A 22,279-nucleotide genomic window follows, 5' to 3' on the forward strand; every position below is an offset into this window, starting at 1 on the left:
CTGATACCTGACAGAGGCTCAGATTTTATAGTCACTCAAGCTTCCGAAAAGGTAAGTCCACAATTAATTTTAATACATCTAATACTTCAAATTTCCTAGTTTAAATTTTTGATCATTAAAAGCCACTGTGGCAGGAAGAAGACGACTTCAGGGATGTAAACTGGTTATTTTGGCTTTATACTACCCTATTTGATGATTCAGGGATACAGTTTTAAATATCCTTGGACTGCAAGGAGACCCAACCAGTCCATTCTAAAGGAGATCAGCCCTGGGATTTCTTTGGAAGGATGCTGAAGCTGAAACTCCAGTACTTTGGCCACCTCATGCGAAGAGTTGACTTACTGGAAAAGACTCTGACGCTGGGAGGGATTGGGGGCAAGAGGAAAAGGGGACGACAGAGGATGAGATGGCTGGATGGCATCACTGACTCGATGGACGTGAGTCTGAGTGAACTCTGGGAGTTGGTGATGGCCAGAGAGGCCTGGTGTGCTGCGATTCATGGGGTTGCAAAGAGTCGGACACGACTGAGCGACTGAACTGAACTTTACAGTATTGATAGGTTAAACCACTATCTGTATTATAGCTGATTCTATTCCTCAAGTCCCATAGGCCTGTTTTTGCTCAAGAATCACTTAAGAGTCAGATAACAGAAAGTGATCCAGTGATTATATAATTTTTAAGCTTGATGGTCTCAGAGGTTGGAGTAGACTAGATAAAAATGTCACACAAGCCTATAGTTTGTTTTCTTAAAATTAGATGGCACGAAGATTTCATCTGGCAAGCGCTCATCTTTCTGTAACATTGCGGAATATTAAGATTAGCTGAACCAGAACAAATAACTCTCTGAATGTTCCCAGTCTCCCAACTGAAAGTCCAAGTTGTTCTAGAAACAGGAAGACTGAACTGTGCTGTCATCAGTGGGTACAAATAAAGGATAAACAGACTTTTCACTTAAAGAACATCTTTATTTAATCTTTAATATACAATATTACCTTTAATTTATAAAAATTACGTATGGAGGACATAACTGGAAATCAGTTCAGGAGTGGCCGGTGGGTACCGATTTAGGAGGTTATACTTGCCCCACTTATTAGTTTAGGGAAAAATTATACCAGTGAATTTGAGACCAGTAAGACTGAGAAATGGCATTTCAACTTCTGAATCCAGTATTAAAACTGGGGATGCTTTATTCAACTTATCCAACAAAAACTAATTTCTAAATTTTCTAAAAAATAACTTTTCCCAAGAGGTGAGCTTATCTCCATGGATTTTTCTGATATATAATTTGCAGTAGAAGTCTGTAGCTTTCAAACAGCTGTAACACATTTTTAATTATTTAAAATCTTCTGCATATTAACATGTACGTATGTGGGTGTACGTCTGTGTCCTCACTTACATTCACACTGATTCACACTGAGCCAAAGCCATCTGTATTGTATGCTGGACCTAGAAAGGTAATTCATTTATGGTGTGTGTCCCCCCCTGTCATTCTGGGTACAGGCTTCCCCTCTTCTAGGATTTCCAAATATAGTGAAATATTTGGTAAACTTCTTTGTGAAAAAAGCTATCCTCAGGAAGCTCGGTGCACTGCAATGTACATACGTACTAGCAATGTGGTATCGTGTAATTTCATGAGTTCTGCTGGGCTCAAAGGTTAAAGTGGATTAGTTGTTAAGCAGTTAAAAGACTGAGGATGCTTTAATTTAAATATAATGCACACTGACATTCTGAAATAATTTTGACTTGAAAAGGATTGAGCAAGTGCAAGAAGAGAAAGGAACTCTTCTTTTGGACACATCTTTTTCTCTGCATTTCTCAGATTTAGGCTGTTGCAGAGGCAACAAGGACAACAGTACCTTTCTGCAGTCTAAAAAGGAATAGTAGTCGCCACATGGCAACTGAGCCATATAACCCATTTTCTGTTGCTTAAAATTTTTTCAGGAGATTGACTTCTGTAGCACAAAGGTCAGAAATATAATTTCACTTTCTTGCCATAGGGCCCTAAGAGTATTCAAGCGGAGGAATTTTTGCAGCTCCATCCATCCAGAGTCCTGGTCCAAAGGTCAATGAGCAGGCAGAACCTGGAGCAAATACACTAATTTTGATACCACAGAGATCCTTCCTTTTACATGGAGACTCTGGAATTGTGGCATTAAATGACAAGAAAGGATAAGGGCTGACAGCATACCCCACAAACAAACAAAATGCCTCTTTCAAGATAGTTGTACCATACTGAAACCTGAATAGCCTCCAGAGTATAGCTATTTTCAAGACAACAAATATATAGCTTTAGGTTACACAAATACATATGATCGTACATACACGACTATTTTTTTGCTTTAAAAATGAATTACGTATTCAAAACACAGATAAAAGATGCATATCAAAGATTATAGGGTCTTACACAAATTAAAATTGGGATCAGGGTTAACAACTATGATCCATGGGCCAAATCTAGTCCTCCATGTTCCAGAAAATAAAGTTTTATTGGAAAACAGCCACCGACACTCCTTCCTTTACATGTTGTCTATACTTGCTTTGATGGCTCAAAAGCAGAACTGAGTAGTAGAGATAGAGACTGTATGGCTCACAAAGCCTGAAATATTCACCGTCTGACTCTGTGGAGGAAAGCTTGCTAATCCATAGATCACAGAGAACATGACCTGAATGAGTTGAAGGAACAGAAAATCATCTTCATCAGTGTTCCAGAACCAAGCACATTAAAATATCTCCAGATCATATTTGGTTACTCAAATACTCTGCTTAAAATCTGTGCAGCCAAAAGTAGTTAACAACAGTGTTCGTTAATTAACAGAGACAATACTAAAAATCTTTCCGTGTATCATTGTATTTATGTATGTATCTACATAAAGAGTGGATTAAGATATGAGCTAGCCAATCTGAGTGTAAGGAAACCTAAAGAAAAATAAGAACTCAAAATACCATTACTAGGAACTGTTATTAGGAACTCAGAAATATTTCAGTATATTCTTCTTTTATATTTAACAGCATGAGACCATTGCTAGGAACCACAGCAGAGCATAAACAATTTACAACTAACTGCAAATTTTACCCATTTAATTATGTGACAAAATTTTTTGAATATAAAATAACCAGCATTTCTATAAAACATTAACTTTTAATTATGTAATTAAAGTGATAATAGCAAAATAAGAATGTTTTTATTTCTAAAGTATATATTTTAGTCAAAGTTGCATCAGAAATCAAGTATTTCTTTTGACATTTTTCAAGAGACTTTAGTTATTAACTACAATTATAGCTGTTAGTAGTATATAGTAACACATTGTTTAAAATATATTATAAACCATTTCTTTTCTTCTTTAATTTAAAGGAAATATAAAATTAAGGGTTTTGTAACATGAATCATACTGTAAAACACTTAAAATGGTATGAACAACTCTTATACAGAAAATGCCACTGGAATCACAAAGTGTTCTAACACTTGAAAGTGCCGAGCACAGTGCTTGGCACACATTAGGTATGCTGTGCTTGTTCACTCACTCACTCACTCATTCATTCATAAGGAATCCACGCCTAAGGAGAAACTCCAAGGGCAAGCACAACAAATTTTACCAACAAATTTGAAGTTTTGACAAAGACTTTGGCAATGGAGAATGAGAGAGGAGACGTTAATGATCAAAATTTCAAACTGCTTGGTTAAAATCTACCAACTGAAGCCCTGGGTTGTCCTAGAGAACATCACAGAGAATCAGGGTCAATATTCCACAACAGAAATATATTCCTTCAATACCCAGGCTTTGCTTTTACACATAAACATCTGCTCAAAGACAAGAATAAGTTGGTGTCAGACATAAGACAGCACATCTCTGCAACCCACCAGAAAGTACCCCTGACTGGGTACCTATTTTTCTGCACTGAGACTTCTTTTTGGTTGGGACCACATTGTCTTGGTTTTAACAACTTAATACTGGTTTGAACCAAAAACGTGATTCTAAAATTCTTAAAGAAAGAAAAATAAATATAGAAGGTAGAGAGGTGTTCAACATCTATTTTTTTCTCTTGTATACCAAATGATTTATCTACTCTGCACATTTGTGCCAAAGGCACAAAGTAATATGTCTGCTTTTGAGGAGGCACCTGGAAAGGAGCATTTCTAGGCTCTTTGCAGAAGGTCTTAAAAATGTAACGAATGTTTAACCTGAGTCATAAGGTCTACAAAATGCAAAGGACTGTAAAGGACAGAAAAAAGTAAAGAATAAGCTCAGAAACTAGCAGAATATGGGAATGATATAGGATAAGGATTGATCTTGGAGAAAAGAAAATTTTAAATCCTTAACAAAAATGAAACACGAAACTGGCAACTTGTAGCTGACTTAAATGTAATTGCCTTTGGTATTCAGAGAAGAAAAAAAAGAAAAAGGAAGCACTGTCATAAGCTCTAGTCTTCTCACCATCACAAGGAAGATAAGGAGATGATGAAGACTCTTCCTCTGTCCCTCTCAAGAGTTTTTGCTTGTACTAGAACTAGCCATGCTCATACACCTCTGTCTTTTCTTGAGCTCCAGAAAGACAAACAGAGCACTTGGTGTGGGGGTTTTGTCTTCTCATTCCTTGAGAAGTTCCTGGGGAACCAAGAAGGTTCCTTTACTCTGCATTCTTCTAAACGAAGTGAGGAAGTGTTCACTGCCATCTACAAAGCTGTTCTGGGTCTTTTGCCAAGTCAAGTTATTCATTTTTTTAAAGTGACTCATAAGTGGGCTTGTGCTATTTTTAGGAGCAAAGCTGATGTTTTTTGAGAACCAAACACTTTTCCTTTCTCTTCTAAAGTTAGTCATCTACCCTTTTCATTTAAAATTTTTAGTTTTTCAACTAGTAAAAGATATTATAATTTCAAAATATGTACTAAAATTTAAGTTTCCTAAAGATTTAAATAATGCAACTGGCTCTACATCCTTACTTTCTATGTAGAGTGAAAATCTTAAGGTGGTTATCATTTATGGATCATTTTCTGAACTATGTGAACTGTTTTGACTATTTGTGGTATAAGATGAACACCCTGAAAATATTTAATCATATTAATTTACTACATCTTTTTCCAATATAAATCTACCACATGCTAATAAAAAAATTAAAAAAACTATCAAAATAAGACAATAAACCTTCAGAACTCTAAAGTGGGCTTCCTACACATTGTTTTATGAAATCTTCAAATTCATAGTAAATATTAGACTAATACTACTACTCCCAACTATTACTGCAAATGGAGGCTGTTTGTATTAAATATAAGGAAGAAAAAGCATCTTGTACTGTGACATAAATTTAAGGGGCAGAAAATTTATAAGCCTTATTTATCTTTTAGTTCCTGATAAAATTTAAGTTATTCCCCCACAAATATAAAGAAATATTGCAAAATCTATTGATGGTAAGAGAAAGCCCCTTAGATATATTTCAAATTTAGTGTAATATAATGAAATTATACCACATTTTAATTACTAAATATTACTTTGAAACTACTCTAATTCTTTGGATTTATATAAACATCCTTGGGGGAAAAAAGTTGAATTTATTTTTTACATAAAATGTTTATGAAAAGCTCACTCATCTGATGGGATAATAAAGGATCCCCTGTCCCAAAAACAGTTAAGGAAATTTCACTACATTTTGTTTTTGATTTAATAAATTGTTAAAGTAATCTGGTTCATCAAGGTAAATTCAGAGCTGCATAACAGTGCAATGAATTTTGCTAAGCCACACAAAGAGCTGAAAATTGAGGGAGTCTATTAAGGTCAAAGTGAACAAAATTTACTTGGTAGATTTGCTGGTTTGAAAAAATAATCTCCTACCAACAAAACCAAAGCTTTCTCTTAGAACAGGTTTCAAGGCAACAAACTGCAGCATTTTCCCCACTTTTTGTCATGCTACCAACACGAGACTGAACAACATGCACGGAATTCCAAACCCAGGCTCGTAAGTAGTGGTGATGATAAATAGTAGTTTCAGTGATTCCATATGGAGACAAAGACTTGAAGAGTATTCTTTGTGAATCATGTCCCCAGAGAAATCAAATTTAACCAAGAAATTTCAATGGACTAGACTGCGATTTGAAATGGCTGCCAGTCTGCATCTAATGGGAACTTGAACCTTCAGAGAGGAATAGGTATTCTGTTTCTTTTTCCAGTCTTCTGTGGTCTATGCAGTTACATTGTTCTTTTGCTCTTGTTTATTTTAATCCATTCCATTATTAAAAATGGAGGGGAAAAGAGGACAAACAATGTGTAAATATTGTGACTTGAGAGCTGCTCCACTTTGGGAGGAAACTAATGTGTAATTGGTTCCAAAGGCCATCTCCAACTCCTGCAAGGTGCTCCACATTCTTTGCTTATTCTTAGGAAGTATAGCCTCCAGATTCCAGGACTCTAGAAACAACAGCAACAGGCATAATTTTTCAAGTGACCATCTCATTAAGAATCAAAGCACATCAGGTCTCTGTCTTACATACACCAGAATATGTTTTGGTCAGGTATAAAATGGAATCATTTCAAAGTTGAAATATCTACAAGTTGAAAAGTCTTGCAAGGAATAGTCATGTTTCACCCTGCCATGTTGACTTAAGAGGTCCAGGTTTCCAAAAGGCCCCTCTCCAGACTAATTTCTGTAGTGGTCCATGTAAACAAAACACAGGTGAGAATGGTCTTTCTGGAGCTGCATTCATCGAACAGCAGGATTTCTTGAAAGTGTGGTGTTGGCTAAATGCAACACGGGCAGAGGGTGAGCCTCTGTATTAAATACCCAGTGGTCTAAAGGTAAAAGGTCATCACCGGAGAACAGCAGATACAAATACCTGAAAATTTAAAGGAAAAAAAATGAGTTTCAACTAGAATTCAACAAGATCAGGTGATCTCAGTTATAATGGGAGAATACACCAGTAACCTATTTTGAGCAACTTTGATGAAAAACAGGCTTCCCTAGTGGCTTAGACGGTAAAGCGTCTGTCTGCAATGCAGGAGACCCGGGTTCGATCCCTGGGTTGGGAAGATCCCCCTGGAGAAGGAAATGGCAGCCCACTCCAGTATTCTTCGCTGGAAAATCCCATGGACCACGGAGCCCTGTAGGTTACCATCCATGGCGTCGCAAAGAGTCGGACACGACTGAGAGACTTCACTTTCACTTTCACTTTGATGAAAAACACACCAGAAAATGAACCTCAGTCATTCAAATGATTAAAAACAGAAAAGCAATGTATTCCAGAAAAATGCCTAATAAAATTCAGTAAGATGAACAACTAGACCTCTGAAAGAAGGCAGTTAAAAAGCAAATTCCACATACCTGTCTGAAGCACATAAAACAATAATGCTGTAAAATGGCATAAAACAAACCAAATCCATGGTTTTTTAGAGACATTCTTTTAAAATTCAGATGTACTATCAATCATATGTTTTGGCAGCTTACAGAGATCACAACATAACTTCAAATTAATGTGTGTGTGTGTGTTAGTTGCTCAGTCTTGTCCGACTCTTTGGGACCTCATGGACTGCAGCCTGACAGACTCCTTCGTCCATGGGATTTCCTAGGCAAGGATATTGGAGTGGGTTGCCACTCCTTTCTCCAAGGTATCTTCCCAGCCCAGGGATCAAACCCAGATTAATAAACACTAAAGAAAGTAAGTGAAGCATATTATTTGGACATAGCAATGACTTTATATACTCCTAATACATTAGTTTTTATAGTTCTTGGAGCAGATATTACAAACTGTTCAAAAAAAATTTCTAGAAACATTATGGATTTACAGGAGGGTTAATCATTTATTAGTCTCTCTTAATAGGTAATAGCATTGTTTATATTTACACCTCTCCATGAACACTGCAGGGCACAGGGGTAACTTAGAAATTTAAAACAGTTTACACAACAATTCTTACTGTTATAGGTAAAAACATTATATGTATATCACATTATATATTATAATTGGGCAAATTCCAATATGAATTCTATTAGGGGGTTATCAAAGTGAGCATAAAACAACTATACAGAGTTGGCAATCTGGGTTATAACTCTTGATCTTAGCAGTAAGTAGCTGGGCTTTACTTAAGGCTTTGGTGAAGATTTCTTTTACAGTATTTTAGCTAAACTTTCTTTATTTTAAAAATAGGCACATTAACATCTTTTCATTTTACTGTTACAGTTCTTGACGAGAGAGTAAAACCATACAGCACTGCGGTAAATGGAGGCTGCTTATCAACTGGTACAGCTGGAAAGGAGAGTAACAGGGCCTCTAGTTTCCCTCTTTGATCCCACACCTTGAGATCTGCTTGACTGACTTACTCACCAGGTAACAGGCAGAGAAGCTGGAACTGAAAAAGGCTTGGATGGACACAGCAAGAGAGACTGCTGGGTCTGCTTACTGTATGGAGATGAGAAGCACAAGCTCTCTGTGTTCTGGGTGCAAACATGTCTAGGAAAGCTATGTTCTGTGCAGTTTCACGTCTTTTGGCTAAATGTGGGCTAATGTAGCAGGCTCCCTCTAATTGTAACACTTCTTGGGAGAGGAGTAGGTTTAAGGAATAGAGAGAAAATGCAGTTTCTTGTAAAATTATTTCTTTACATTGGAAAGTGCTATAGAAGTACCTTATGTAAATACACAAAAAGCTTTAGATAACAGAAAGTGGTATTTTATTTTTAAACAATCATGAAACAATCTTAATAAAACTGTAGTGGGTTGAGGAGCCCCCTTATTCCTCAACTCATGTCCATCTGGTGCCTCAGAATGTCACTTTATTTGGAAATAGGGTCTCTGGTATATAATTAGTCAAGAATCTGAAGAGGAACCCATCCTTGATTTAGTGTGGGCCCTAAAACCAATGGCTTCTATCTGTACAAGGGAAAGGAGAGTGAGTGATCTGGACCCAGAGACATGAAAATCATGTGAAGGCAGAGGCAAAGAGTCAAGTTAAGCTCCCACCATCCAAGGAATACCTTCAGAGGAAAATTATTTCAGACTTCTGACCTGCAGAGCTGTGAGAGAAAAACTTCTGTAATGCCACCAAGTTTGTGGTGATTTGTTACTGCAGCTCTAGGAAATCAATACAACTTTCATGCCAAGCCTCCAGAGGATTCCTCTGGACCTTAACCTCTGGGTTTGAACGAACTAATTGGACAATCAAATAGGCCCTAGACAGCAGGAGGTAGACTATAGATACATATTTAAAAATTTATAGCAACATAAATGTTTGAAATTAAAGTAAAATAGCTAAACAACTCATGTCAAGGCCATGGTACATTATTACTGACAGAGATTTTTAACTTGGATTTTAAATACAGAACAACCGGAGAGTGTGATCTTTGCTGTGAAAGTTGAGAAAAATCTAATTCAAATAAGCTGTCAGACTACTAGATCCTCTAATAAGTATTTTTTATAACTACAGTTCAAAGTTGGAGATAACAGATGACAAACGGCATTGCCAAAGGCCTGTAAGTATATAAAAAGGCTGCTATTAAGTACCTCGGTTTTACTGGATGTCTTGCTTGCTTTTTAGAACTATTTTAAAATGCTGTTCAAAAAAAATAAATAAATAAAATAAAATGCTGTTCACATATGTCTTTTTTATCTATAAAGACAAGACCTTCAGAGGAGGTGATGGTACCAGAAGTAATCTCAACTAAGTGTCGGTAGCATTCACCAAATAGGAAAGTTTTACAGTCAAACAGGAAAGAACAGTCAACCAAATCTGAGAAGAAACATTTAAGTGTCTATGGAGAAATGCTAAGGCTAAAAAAGAACCAACTACCAAGCTACTGTGTTCTTTACTTAATTCTTTATGTCTATCAAATGAGCCTAGCTGACTTGTTTATTCTTTTCCACAACTACCAGGGGCAGTGTTCAGGGTATTGTGGATAGATGCTACAACCCTAAATGCTTGCATTAAGGACTACAACTAACTCACAAGAAAATCTCAGACTGTCTGAAAAATAATTTACTGAAATCTTCCATTTCATTTATACTCCTAATGTTTAAATAATGTCTTAGGATGGATAAACTGAAGACATGCAGTGGAAATTATATTCTAAAAGAGGATAAATTAAAATATACAATTATTAATCTCTCCAAAAGATCTGTCCCTCTCTGCCCTTCTTAAATCTTAAAGTTGTTTCCTGGTAGGAAAGGGTGGGGAAGAAAAAAACATTGAAACAAACATGGCAGTACTGTGGATTCAAATCCATTTTTTTTGAAAGATAAACTGGAAGTGGAACATTTGTGATATTCAGACACAAAGGGGCTGGGAAAAATTCATCTTCCTCTCCTTTAGGGGTCAAATAATTTAGGGTGACTTTCCTATAGGTCAGAGAACACTGAAACTACATAAACAGTTGGGATTATTTCTTATAACAAAAAGCCCAGAGGTAGGTGGTAATCTTGGTTAAATATTAATGAAAAAATATTAATTTTTTTCCGGGTGCCAAAAGGCCTTATCTCTTTTTCCCTTTTCTTAGGTCACTGCCTTGAGAAAACTTCTAACTGTCCCTTTGATACATATGTAAATCTTTTTTTAAAGCTTCATAAACCTCTTGCCAGTGTTACAATCCAGGAATGTTTTTCTTAAAAGGCCTGGGAGCCATGCCTCTGAAATATAAACATCAAGGAAGATAGCACCCCAATCTCTCTGTCACTGTGAGTTTAGCTTAGGTAACTTCCTCTAACCTCTAATTAACCCCTTGTGATAAATATAGAAGTACTACTTTTCCTTTGGATAAAGAGAATTAACACACATGGCCTCCCCAGTTACCTTATGAATTCAGAATGAACTAAGTATAGCAAATGGTGCTGTCAAGAAAACTACCCGTTTCTCATTACACTGCCTTTGTACCTTTGTCAAAAATATGTCTTTCCACCACTTCCTAGATCCTGTTTCAAATATTTGTCCATCAATTATTACTATTTCACCAATACACACTGGTCTAATAATGATAGCTTTATAGTTAAGTCTTGAAATCAGGCAGTATTAGGCTTTCAACTTTGCTTTTTTTTGAAACTTGTTTTGGTTATTCTAAGTTCTTTGTATTTCCATATGAAATTTAGAAACAGTTTATTGATTTCTACCCAAAAGAATCTCCAGGAATTTTGATTGGGATTATGTACTACAGAATAATTGAGGGAGAGTTGACAATACTGAATTCTCAGAACCATAAAGTGAATATCTCCATTTATTTAGATCTTTAATTTCTCTTAGCAATGATTTTTAGTTTTCAGTGTACAGGTCTTTAATGTGTTTTGGCAAGATATCCCTAAAATTTCATATCATTTCATATGCTATTATAAGGGGAAATTTTTTCAGTTTCAATTTCTTGATTGCTCACTGCTAGTATATATAATTGATTTTAATATATTAATCTTCTGTCCACAACCCTGCTAAATTAACTTACTAGTTCTAGTAACTTTTTGAGAAACTCCATAGGATTTTCAAAGATGACAATCGTCCTCTACAAAAAAAGTGTTTTCTTTTGTCTGGCTGCAGATAGAACCTCCATTACAAGGCTAAATAGAAGTGAAGAGAACAGACATCCTTGTCTTGTTCCTAATCTTAGGAAGATCTTAGTTCTTCAGTATGATGTAACTATACATTCTTCATACATGCCATTTATCAAGTTCAGAAAGTTCCTTTCTATTTTTTGTTTGCTAAGAATTTTATCAGGAATGGATATTGGATTTTGTCAAGTGATTTTTCTGTCTATTGAGGTAAGCATATAGTTTTTGTTTTACAGTTCACTGACTGATTTTCAAATGTTAAATCAAGCCTCCATACTTGGAATAAACCCACTTGGGTCATGATGTATTAACTATTTAATACGTTGTTAGACTTGATTTGCTAAAATCTTGTTTAGCTATTTTATAGTTAACTAAGTTCATGAGGGATATCAGTCTTGCTTTCAACGAGGACTCTGTCATTGTTATATTTATTCCTTTTTGCTAATTTGTCTTTACCCTCTGGTTGCTTTTAAGATTTTTTTCTTTAGCACTATTTTTGAGCAATGTGATTACAATGTGCCTTGGATTAAGCATTTTTTATGTTCCTTTTCCTTGAAGTTTAGTCTGCGAGTATAGTATTTGCAGCAAGTTTGAAAAGATTGGGATCAGTTTTTCATCCATACCGCTGTCCTCTTTGCCAGAGACTCCACTTTCACATATTTTAAACCATGTGCAGTTGTTACACAGCTCACAATATTCTTTTCATTTTTCTAAGATTCTTTCTTTTGTTGTTGTTCTTGTTTCATTTTGATTTCTATTCCTATGTTTTCAAATTCACTAACCTTTTTTTCCTGCAATGTCTAATGTGCTATTAATCCTATTTGGTATATTTATTTTCCAATCCAGACATTGTAGTTTTCATTTCCGGAAGTGTGATTTGGGTTTTAACATCTTCCACATCTATACTTAATGTTTTGAATACACAGAATACTGTTATAATAACTATTTTAATACTATCTGCTAATTCTAACATGTCTATGAGTTCCAAGTTAATTTCAATTGATAACCTCCGTGTTTGTTCCTGGATAGTTTTCTATCACTATAAATCTTAAGTTTTGTTCAGGAATATCATTAAGTTACTAGGAAACAGTTTGATCCTTTCAGGTCTTGTTTTTATGATTTGTTATGTAGATTCAAAGCTGTAGATTATTCCCCTCTACTGAGGCACAAGCTGGATTTAGAAAAGGCAGAGGAACCAGAGATAAAATTGCCAACATACATAGAATCACAGAAAAAGCAAGGGAATTCCCAAAAAAATCTACTTCTGCTTCACTATGCTAAAGCCTTTGATTGGGTGGATCACAACAAACTGTGGAATATTCTTAATGAGATGAGAATACCAGACCATATTACCAGCCTCCTGAGAAACCTGTATGCAGGACAAGAAGCAACACTTAGAACTGGACATGGAAAAACAGACTGCTTCAAAACTGGTAAAGGAGGACGTCTAGGCTGTATACTATCATCCTGCTTATTTAACTTATATGTAGAGTACATCATGTGAAATGATGGGCTGAATGAATCACAAGCTGCAATCAAGATTGCTGGGAGAAATATCAACAATCTCAGACATGCAGATGATACAACTTTAATGGCAGAAAGTGAAGAGGAACTAAGAGCCTCTTTATGAAAGTGAAAGAGGAGAGTGAAAAAGCTAGCTTAAAACTCAACATTCAAAAACTATGATCATGGCATCTGGTCCTATCACTTCATGGCAAACAGATGGGGAAAATGTGGAAAGTGTCAGATTTCATTTTCTCGGGCTTCAAAATTACTGCGGACGGTGACTGCAGGCATGAAATTAAAAGACACTTGCTCCTTGGAAGAGTAGCTACGAGAAACCTAGACAGTGTATTAAAAAGCAGAGACATCACTTTGCTGACAAAGGTCCATATAGTCAAATGTGGATTTTTGGTTTTTCCAGTAGTCATGTATGTATGGATGTGAGAGCTGGACCATAATATACAAGGCTGAGGGCCGAAGAGTTAATGCTTTCGAACTATGGTGCTGGAGAAGACTCTTGAGAGTTCCTTGGACAGCAAGGAGATCAAACCAGTCAATCCTAAAGGAAATCAACCCTGAATATTGATGCTGAAGCTGAAGCTCCAATACTTTGGCCACCTGATGTGAAGAGGTGACTCACTGGAAAAGACCCTGATGCTGGAAAGATTGAGGGCAAGAAGAGAAGGCGGTGACAGAGGATGAGATGGTTGGATGGCATCACTGACTCAATGGACATGAGCTTAAGCAAACTTCGGGAGATAGTGAAAGACAGGGAAGCCTGGCATGCTGCAGTTCATGCTCTTCATGATCACTGATTCTTCTCTAAAGACTTCATACCATGACCTTCTAGAATTTTGTGAAAATGGACATTAAGTTCATCTATCTTCATTTTTCTCAATCCAACTTTTCCCTTCTTTAAAATTATATATCTATTCTGTTGGGCTTCTCTCCACCATTCCCGAAAGAACATTAATACTGATTACAAAATCATATTTGTAGTAGTACCTTGGTGTGTAATTTCTTTGGATAATTGCAATCATTTAAAATAACAAGTTACCTTTCTCCTTTTGGGCCTCTCTCTGTCATATCTGTTTTCCTTTCATTACATTCCAGGGTAAGCTATAGGGAATGCAGTTAAAAGTACAGATGCTTTGGCTTTTTTTTTAAAGTTCCCTTGGTAGCATGCCACTGATTCTCTAATTTTTCATTGGTGTAAAAACACACAACATAAAATTTACCATCTTAACCATTTTTAAGTTCAGTAGTATTATGTATATTCACATTATGTGAAACAGAGCTCCAAAACTTTTTCATCTTGCAAAACTGAAACTCTATACCCTTTAAACAACAACTTCTCTTGTCCTCCTCTCCATCTTCTACTTTCTTTTTCTATGAAACTTATTATGGATATTTCAGGTAAGTGGAATCATAACAGTATTTGTCTTTTTGTGACTGGTTTATTTCACTTTATATAATGTCCTCAGCATTCATCCATATTCTTGCCTCCCTAATTTTGATTCTAGAATCTTAGCTTCCATTACTTCTAGTGAATATTCTTTAGTCAGGCTAGTATTCTTCCTGTATTTTTAAAGAAAGGTAGCATTTATTTTCTCAAGCTGGATCCATGAAATGACGTTCTGCTTTACCTCACTTATTAATACCTTATGCATTACTTACCATCATTTCAATCTTTTGTCATGACTACTCCAGCTCACACCAAAGTTCCTTTCTCTGAATTTCCAAAACATTTATATTCTCTTGAGCACTATTCGTGCACACGCACACACACACATTTTATACTTTTACTGAGTTTGTCCATGACCAGAAGTAAGAGATTTCTTAACCAGATTGTAAGCTCATGCGTATAGTGTATGTTTCATATATTTAATTCTCAAATAGCACAATTCTGAGAGTACAGCTACTTAATAAATACTTTTGACTTGATTCAGTTTATAAATCAGCTTTCAAGGGTTAAGTGAGCAGAGAATAGCAGAAAACAGGAGATTTAAAGCTACTTTTCTCATCTAGCTGGAAAAATAGTTCTCTCATGTTAGAAAGCTAACTTTAAGATACAGTTACAGATAAGTTTATAAAAGATAAATGGAAGAGAATAGTGGCTTTGTTTTTTCAATCTTCCCTCTTGCACTATTTTTCCTGTGTAAGAATTCTCACCCCAATAATCTATCTCATTGATTCTTCCTCTCTCACAAATAAATTACTAAGACACTTCTGATAACAAACTTGAATACTACTCTTGATGCTTTGTTGACAAAACCACTATCAAAACTGTCTTTGAACCTACTTCAAAGACAATTTTAATAGTCTGATAGCTGGCTAACTATACATTCATTTATGTATATGGAGAATAACTTTACAGGCAAAGGAAGATAACTAGCTATAAAAAGAATTAACTGAAACTACTACAGGAAATGACAACAATATCAGCAACAATATCTGGCTTCTGGATAACAATTTACTATCTTTTCCCTCCTCCCACCTCAATATTATAAAACTTTCAAACCTACAGAAATTTGGAAAGAATTTTACAGTGAAAACCATACACATTCCCTTTCTAGATATTACCATTAACATTCTGTAATCTCCTTATCACAAAGCTATTACTCTATTCAAGTATTACTAAAATAGTCCCCTAGAAAAAGCATCTAATTATTCAACTTAGCTAAGTATCAAGAAAAACATACTCAGTAAAAATGCTTGCAGGACTTCCTAATGGTACAGTGGATAGCAATCTGTCTGCCAATGCAGAGAGTAAGGGTTGAACTCCTGGTCCAGGAAGATTCCATGTCATGAAGCAACTAACTCTCACCATAACTACTGAGGCCCTGCACCAGAACTCCTGGAGCCTGTGTGACCTAGGGCCTGAGAGTCAGAACTACTGAGCCTGCGTGCTGCAACTACTGAAGCTGGAACGTGGCTAGAGCCCACATGGCCTATCTACGGAAGCCCGTGTACCTAGAGCCTATACTCTGCAACAAGGGAAGCCACTGCAATGAGAAGCCTGTGCTCCACAACCAGAGAAAGCCCACATGGAGCAACAAAGACCCAGCCAACCAAAAATTAATAAATTAATTTAATTTTTTAAAAAATTGCTTGTGAAGGGAGAAACAGAAGTCTCACTAGAGTTTGTTTGTTTTTTTAAACCAAAACAAACTTAGGACAAACTTCAGTCAACAATATTTACTGGAGTTTTGAGAAGATTGTTGCCACGAACTTTAACTCTCTGTCATCTCTGCTCTAAGAAGCACCAAGATTTTTAGAATTTTACTTAATAGCAAATTATTTGATAGTAGCAAAATAGATGACATTAATTAGTTTTAAGGAAAGAATAAAACATTTCTAGATAGAAAAAACTAAGATTAAGACACTTATATGCAGTCAAACATAATTCCTTTTTTCTAGATTCCTTTCAAAAGTATATGATTAACGGACCACCAGTAAGTGAATAAATAAATAAAATGTGGTTAGCCAGCCATATAACAGAATACTTAGCGACAGAAAGGAATATACTGATGCATGCAACACCAATTGATCTAAAAAAAAAATTTATGCTAAAAAGAATGTCAAACAAAGATAAGTGCATAATGCATGATTGCAATTATATGAAATTCCAGAATAAGCAACCTACAGTGACACAAAGCAGCTATGTGTTCAGGGACTCACTGGAAGATGAGGACAGAAATGTTCCATATTACCTGTGGTTGTAGTTACTCAGGCTTATATACTTGCCAAAATAAAATGAACTGTACACTTAGAATACTTCAATAAAGCCAATTTTTAAAGTTAAAAAAAAAGATTGATGGAAAAGAAAAATAATCTTATTATGTGTTTGTTACTGCTACATAAGTACAATTTGAGTTGTAGCTCCCTCTACTGCAGGAAAAGAAAACTGGCAAGGACATTTCAAAATACAGTTTGGAAACTGAAAAAATACTCATATTAAGCAGTGAAGTGAAATCCATTGTGTGTGTGTGTGTCCCTTAGCGTCTATTATTTAGATTGCACTGACATCGTAAGTCCTGCATGCTTAGTCACTTCAGTCATGTCTGACCCTCTGCGACCCTATGGACTGTAGCCTGCCATGCTTCTCTGTCCATGGGATTCTCCAGGCAAGAATTCTGGAGTGGGTTGTTATTTCCTTCTCCAGGGAATCTTCCCAACTCAGGGATCAAACCTGCATCTCTTATGTCTCCTGGACTGGCAAGCAGGTTATTTACCACTAGCACCACCTGGGAAGCCCCAGGTTAAGTCCTAAGAGGGATTAAAAAATGTGGAGACCATGGCTGTGGTCCTTCAGTATACCACTTCAGGAGACTGGACTACATAAATATAACACTTGAGCAATGATTTGCTCACCTGACCTCACGGTATACTAGCTATTCCTTGTCAGGATAGGTAATTCCTTGATCCCTAATTGCTTCCATTAAGTGGTTTCCTGAGTCACAGATATCAGTGGTTCCCGAAGTGTGATCCTCCAGACGGCAGCATCAGTGTCACCTGGTAACTTGTTACAAATGCAGATTCTCAGACTCCACTCTAACCTGCTAATCAGCAACTCTGGCGAGGGAGTCCAGGATCTGTGTTTTAAGTAGCTTTCCAAGTGACTGTGATGCATGCTCAAGTTTAAGAACCACTGCCCTAGGTTTACCAATTTTTGTGACTTGTAACACCACTTAGTTTGTACTGTTTCTGCTTTTCTCCCTCATCTTGGCATCTGAATCTGTGACTCTCTACTGAAAACAGGTCAACTTTCTTGATTCTCTCACTTTTCACATCTTGCCTTCTTTTTTTTGCTTTATCAGTTTCTTGACTTATTATTAGCTATATTATCTAGCACTAACTGAATTCACACACTGAGTCTCAAGCAGGAAATAAAATAGGTCTATTAGTCTCTTCTTCCCACTCCCATTTTGGCAAAATCTTATAAAATTGCTGTTTTTCCGCTCTCGCTCTCTTGGAATCAAATAATTCCAATGCTTTATCCCACAAATATTTAATACTGAAACAAGTATATATGACTTCACCATTGATGCTGGGGATACAACAATAACTAAAATACACAAAAACACCGTCCTTGTCAGTTCATATTCTAAGGCATATATTCTTATATCCCTAGGGAAATTTTATACTATACTAGAATATAGATGCTATGGTGAAAATTAAAGTAACAGAAAATGAGAGAATAAGGGGACAATTTGAAATTTTACATAGGAAATCAGGAATGCTTTAAAAATTAGTTAGAAATGATAAAGTGATACAATTAAAAACTACTACTTAAGATTTGAAACTATAAGATGCCTAAAAGAAAAAAGAGAAACTGCTTCTTGACAGGGGTCTTGGCAATGAATTTTTTGGATATGACACCAAAAGCACAAGCAACAAAGGCAAAAATAAGTCTAACTATATCAAATTAAAAAGCTTCTGCAGCGCAAAAGACTCCAAAAAATGAAAAGGCAACCTACAGAATGGGAGAAGATAATTGCAAGTCATGTATCTGGCAGGAGTTAACACCCAAAATATATAAAAAATACACCTCAATAGCTAAAAACTAAATAACCCAATTAAAAACAGGCAAAGGAATTGAGTAGATATTTTCCCAAAAATACACAGAAATGGCCAATAGTTATATATGCAAAGATGCTCAACATTATTAATCATTAGGAAAATGCAAACCAAAACCACAATGAGGTATCACCTCACACCTGTTTCAATGACTTACCAAAAAGGCAAGAAATAACAAGTGCTGGTGAAGATGGGAAGAAAAAGAAACCCCTGTGGACTGTTGGTGGGAAGGTAGTACAAGTCTTGCACATAATGTTCCACACGAAGAATACTTAAATGATGATGACGATGACATAAGAACATCTCATTCCATACAGTTCTTGCTGTATAGTTATTAGGTTTTCACAGAGACAAGCACATGCACATACAGGTAGGTTTAGTAACTAAACAGCATGATGATCTATTCATTAAGTGGAAGTGGATCATCATAAAGGTCTCCATCCTCATTATCCTCATGCTGAGTAGGCTGAGGATGAAGAGGAAGAGGAGAGGTTGGTCTTGACATCTCAGAGGTGGAAAGGAAGGCAGGTACTCAGTATAGCTTTATGGAAATACAGCATAAATTCTGACTTTTTTCCTTTTGCATTTCTCTAAAAATGTTTCTATGTGGTACCAATTACTCATATCATAGAAGGCCCATGTCATAAAAGAATTCAAAAGCTGTTTTAAATAATCAGAACCCTCCTACGAGGTACTCTAGGGTCAATTTGTTTCCCGGAACTACTTCTTCCACATCATCTGCCACTGGTTTGGAAGGGCTCATCTTCTGTTAATTCTTCTGGTGTGATGTCTAATAGCTCTTAAATTTCTGCAAGATCCATATCTTGAAACCCCTCACGTCTTTTTTAATTTTTTTCCCCCATATCCACAATTTCTCTCATGATTTCCTTGACTGGCTCTGTTGTAGATCCTGTGAAGTCATGCCTAACATCTGGACAGTTTTCTCCAGCAAGGATTTACTGTTTTGGGCTTGATGGCTTTCATGGCTTTTCTTTAACAATGATGGCATCTTCAAGGCTGTAATCCTTCCATTCATGATGTCTCTACTGGGGTTCTCATTCACAGTATTAAGTCTTTTATATAAGTACCCTGTGTAATGAGTCTAAAACATCTGTATGACCCCCTAATCTAGAGGCTGACTTAGAGACGTTGTGTTTGGAGGCAAGTAGACCACTTTGATGCCTTTGGTGGTGAACTCTGGGGTTCTAGGTGGCCAGGGTCATTGACCAATAATGAAAGAATTCTAAAAAGCAGTCTCTTATTGGCAAGGTACTTTCTGACTTCAGGGACAAAGCAACGATGAAACAAATTCAGAAAAGGGTTCTCCTCCAGGCCTTCTTATTGTGCAACCAAAAGATGCTGTTTTTCTTTTTCCTTCAAGGCTCAAGAGTACAAGAGCTTTGTACATCAAGGCAGTTCTGATCAACCCAACTGCATTTGCACAAAATAGCAGAGTTAGCAGTTAACAGTAGAGCTATCTCTTCCTGCCTTAAATCCTGGTGCTTACTTGTCTTCTTTACTAATAAAGGACCTCTGTGGCATTTTTTCCTCCTAGAATAGGGCTCTTTTGTTTGCATTAAAAACCTGTTTAGCCAGATATTCTTTCTCCTCAATGATTTTCTCAGTGGTGTCTGGGAACTCATCTGCTGCCTCTTGGTCGGCAGAAGCTGCTTCTCTTGTTATCTTGACATTTTTTAAAGCCAAAATCTCTTTCTAAAATTTAGCAAACCATCCTTTATTGGCATTAAATCCTCCAGCTTCAGATCCTTCACCTTCCTTTTGCTTTGTCTTATACTCATTTTTTTTCCCTCAAATTATACTAGTCTATAGGAATGCCTTTCTTACAGCAATCCTGCATCCACATAAAAAGCTGCATTTTCAAGGCAAGATAAAAGGTATTTTGCAAAAAGTGCAAGGTTTTTGTGTCTGCTGATCTAGCTGCAGAGATGAATCCATGAATTTCTTTTTCTTTCCCACAATCATCCTTACACAGATTCATTTATCATGCAGTGAGAAACCCTAGCCACAGACCTCAATCTATAGTAAATGTCAAGCAATTCAATTTTTTCTTGCAATGTCAATGACTTTACTTCTTAGGAACATGTTCGGCATCACTAGTGGCACTGTAGGGGTGCCACAGTGTTATTTACAGTTCAGAATATTGCACTAAACATGATGAAAAATATTTAAAAACTACGAGACCACTTTTTCCTTGATAACACAATTTACTAGAGAGATGAACTGCTCCTATGGAGATGATTAGCATCACTCTTCATTTTAAGCATATACGCAAATCACTGGACTGCAAATATAGTGCCATGTATATAGTCTGTGTCAGTGTGAGTTTTGAGAAATTTTAATTTTAATAATAGATCTGTATATATTTCATGGCAGTCTATGATAAAATAGACTAGTATGTACATATACTTTATGAATTCATGATGTACCTGATTTTTTTCCCTTAATTTTTTCAATACATTTGCAAGTTTTTTCAAATTGCCACCAAACTCCGAAAAACTTTCCAATATATTTATTAAAAATAACCTATATATAAGTGAATCTGCACAGCTGAACCTAAGTTTTTCTAGGGTCAACTATAACTATCTTTGGGAAGTAAAACTAGATGCGGCATACTGAAAAACTTTATTTTTCATTTTTTCTGTTCCATACTACTTAATTCATTTTGCTACATCCACAGACTATTTTTACACTTTAAAAATCTCAACATTCAAAAAACTAAGATCATGACATCTGGTCCCTTAACTTCACAACAAATAGACGGGGAAAATGTAGAAACAGTGAAAAACTATTTTCTTGGGCTCCAAAATCACTGCGGACAGTGACTGTAGCCATGAAATTAAGACACTTGCTCCTTGGAAGAAAAGCTATGATAAACCTAGACAGCATTAAAAAGCAGAGACATCATTTTGTTGACAAAGGTCTGTCAACTCAAAGCTATGGTTTTTCCAGTAGTCATGTACATATGTGAGAGAAGGACCATAAAGAAGGCTGAGCACCAAAAAAGTGATGCTTTCAACCTTGGTCCTGGAGAAGACGCTTGAGAATCCCTTGGACAATACGGAGATCGAACCAGTCAATCCTAAAAGAAATCAACCCTGAATATTCATTGGAAGGACTGATGCTAAAGCTGAAGCTCCAATATACTTTGCCCAGCTGATGTGAAGAGTCAACTCACTGGAAAAAACCCTGATTCTGGGAAAGATTGAGGGTAGGAGGAGGAGGGGGTGACAGAGGATAAGATGGTTTGATGGCATCACTAATCAATGGACATGAGGCGAGCAGACTCCAGGAGATGGCTAGGGACAGGGAAGCCTGGTGTGCTTCAGTCCATGGGCTCACAAAGAGTCAGAGATGACTTGGTGACTGAAAAACAACAACAACAGACTGTTTTTATACTTTAAAAATATCTGTATTAAACAACCATATTAGCCTTGATTACTGAGGAGCTACACAAGACAAAGAAAACAGATGTTTATCTGACTAATGTTAATGTGACAAGTGCTATGCTCTTCATTCTGTATAGTTCAACAAATGTTTGTGGAGTGTATGTACACTCTATCCCAAACATGAAGCAGTGATGATATTCATATTTGCAGACTATCAAAACAAAGGAAGTACTGTAAGTATACATAAAGATGGCTCAATTCTGTCTTAGTTTTGGAGAGGACTCCCAGA

At 36.3% G+C, this 22,279-nt stretch overlaps 1 protein-coding gene across 1 annotated transcript in view; it reads right to left on the reverse strand.

The window, feature by feature from the left end:
* Window positions 1-6,690: 6,690 nt before the first annotated feature.
* MAN1A2 (mannosidase alpha class 1A member 2) overlaps window positions 6,691-22,279 on the reverse strand; it is a 152,093-nt gene continuing 136,504 nt past the window's right edge. The window contains exon 13 of the mRNA XM_052637341.1: window positions 6,691-6,823. Within this exon, the coding sequence (XP_052493301.1) occupies window positions 6,691-6,823 (133 nt within the window). The remainder of the gene's footprint in view (window positions 6,824-22,279) is intronic.

The sequence above is a fragment of the Budorcas taxicolor genome, chromosome 3 (genome assembly GCF_023091745.1).
Source record: "Budorcas taxicolor isolate Tak-1 chromosome 3, Takin1.1, whole genome shotgun sequence".
NCBI classification, from domain to species: Eukaryota; Metazoa; Chordata; class Mammalia; order Artiodactyla; family Bovidae; genus Budorcas; species Budorcas taxicolor.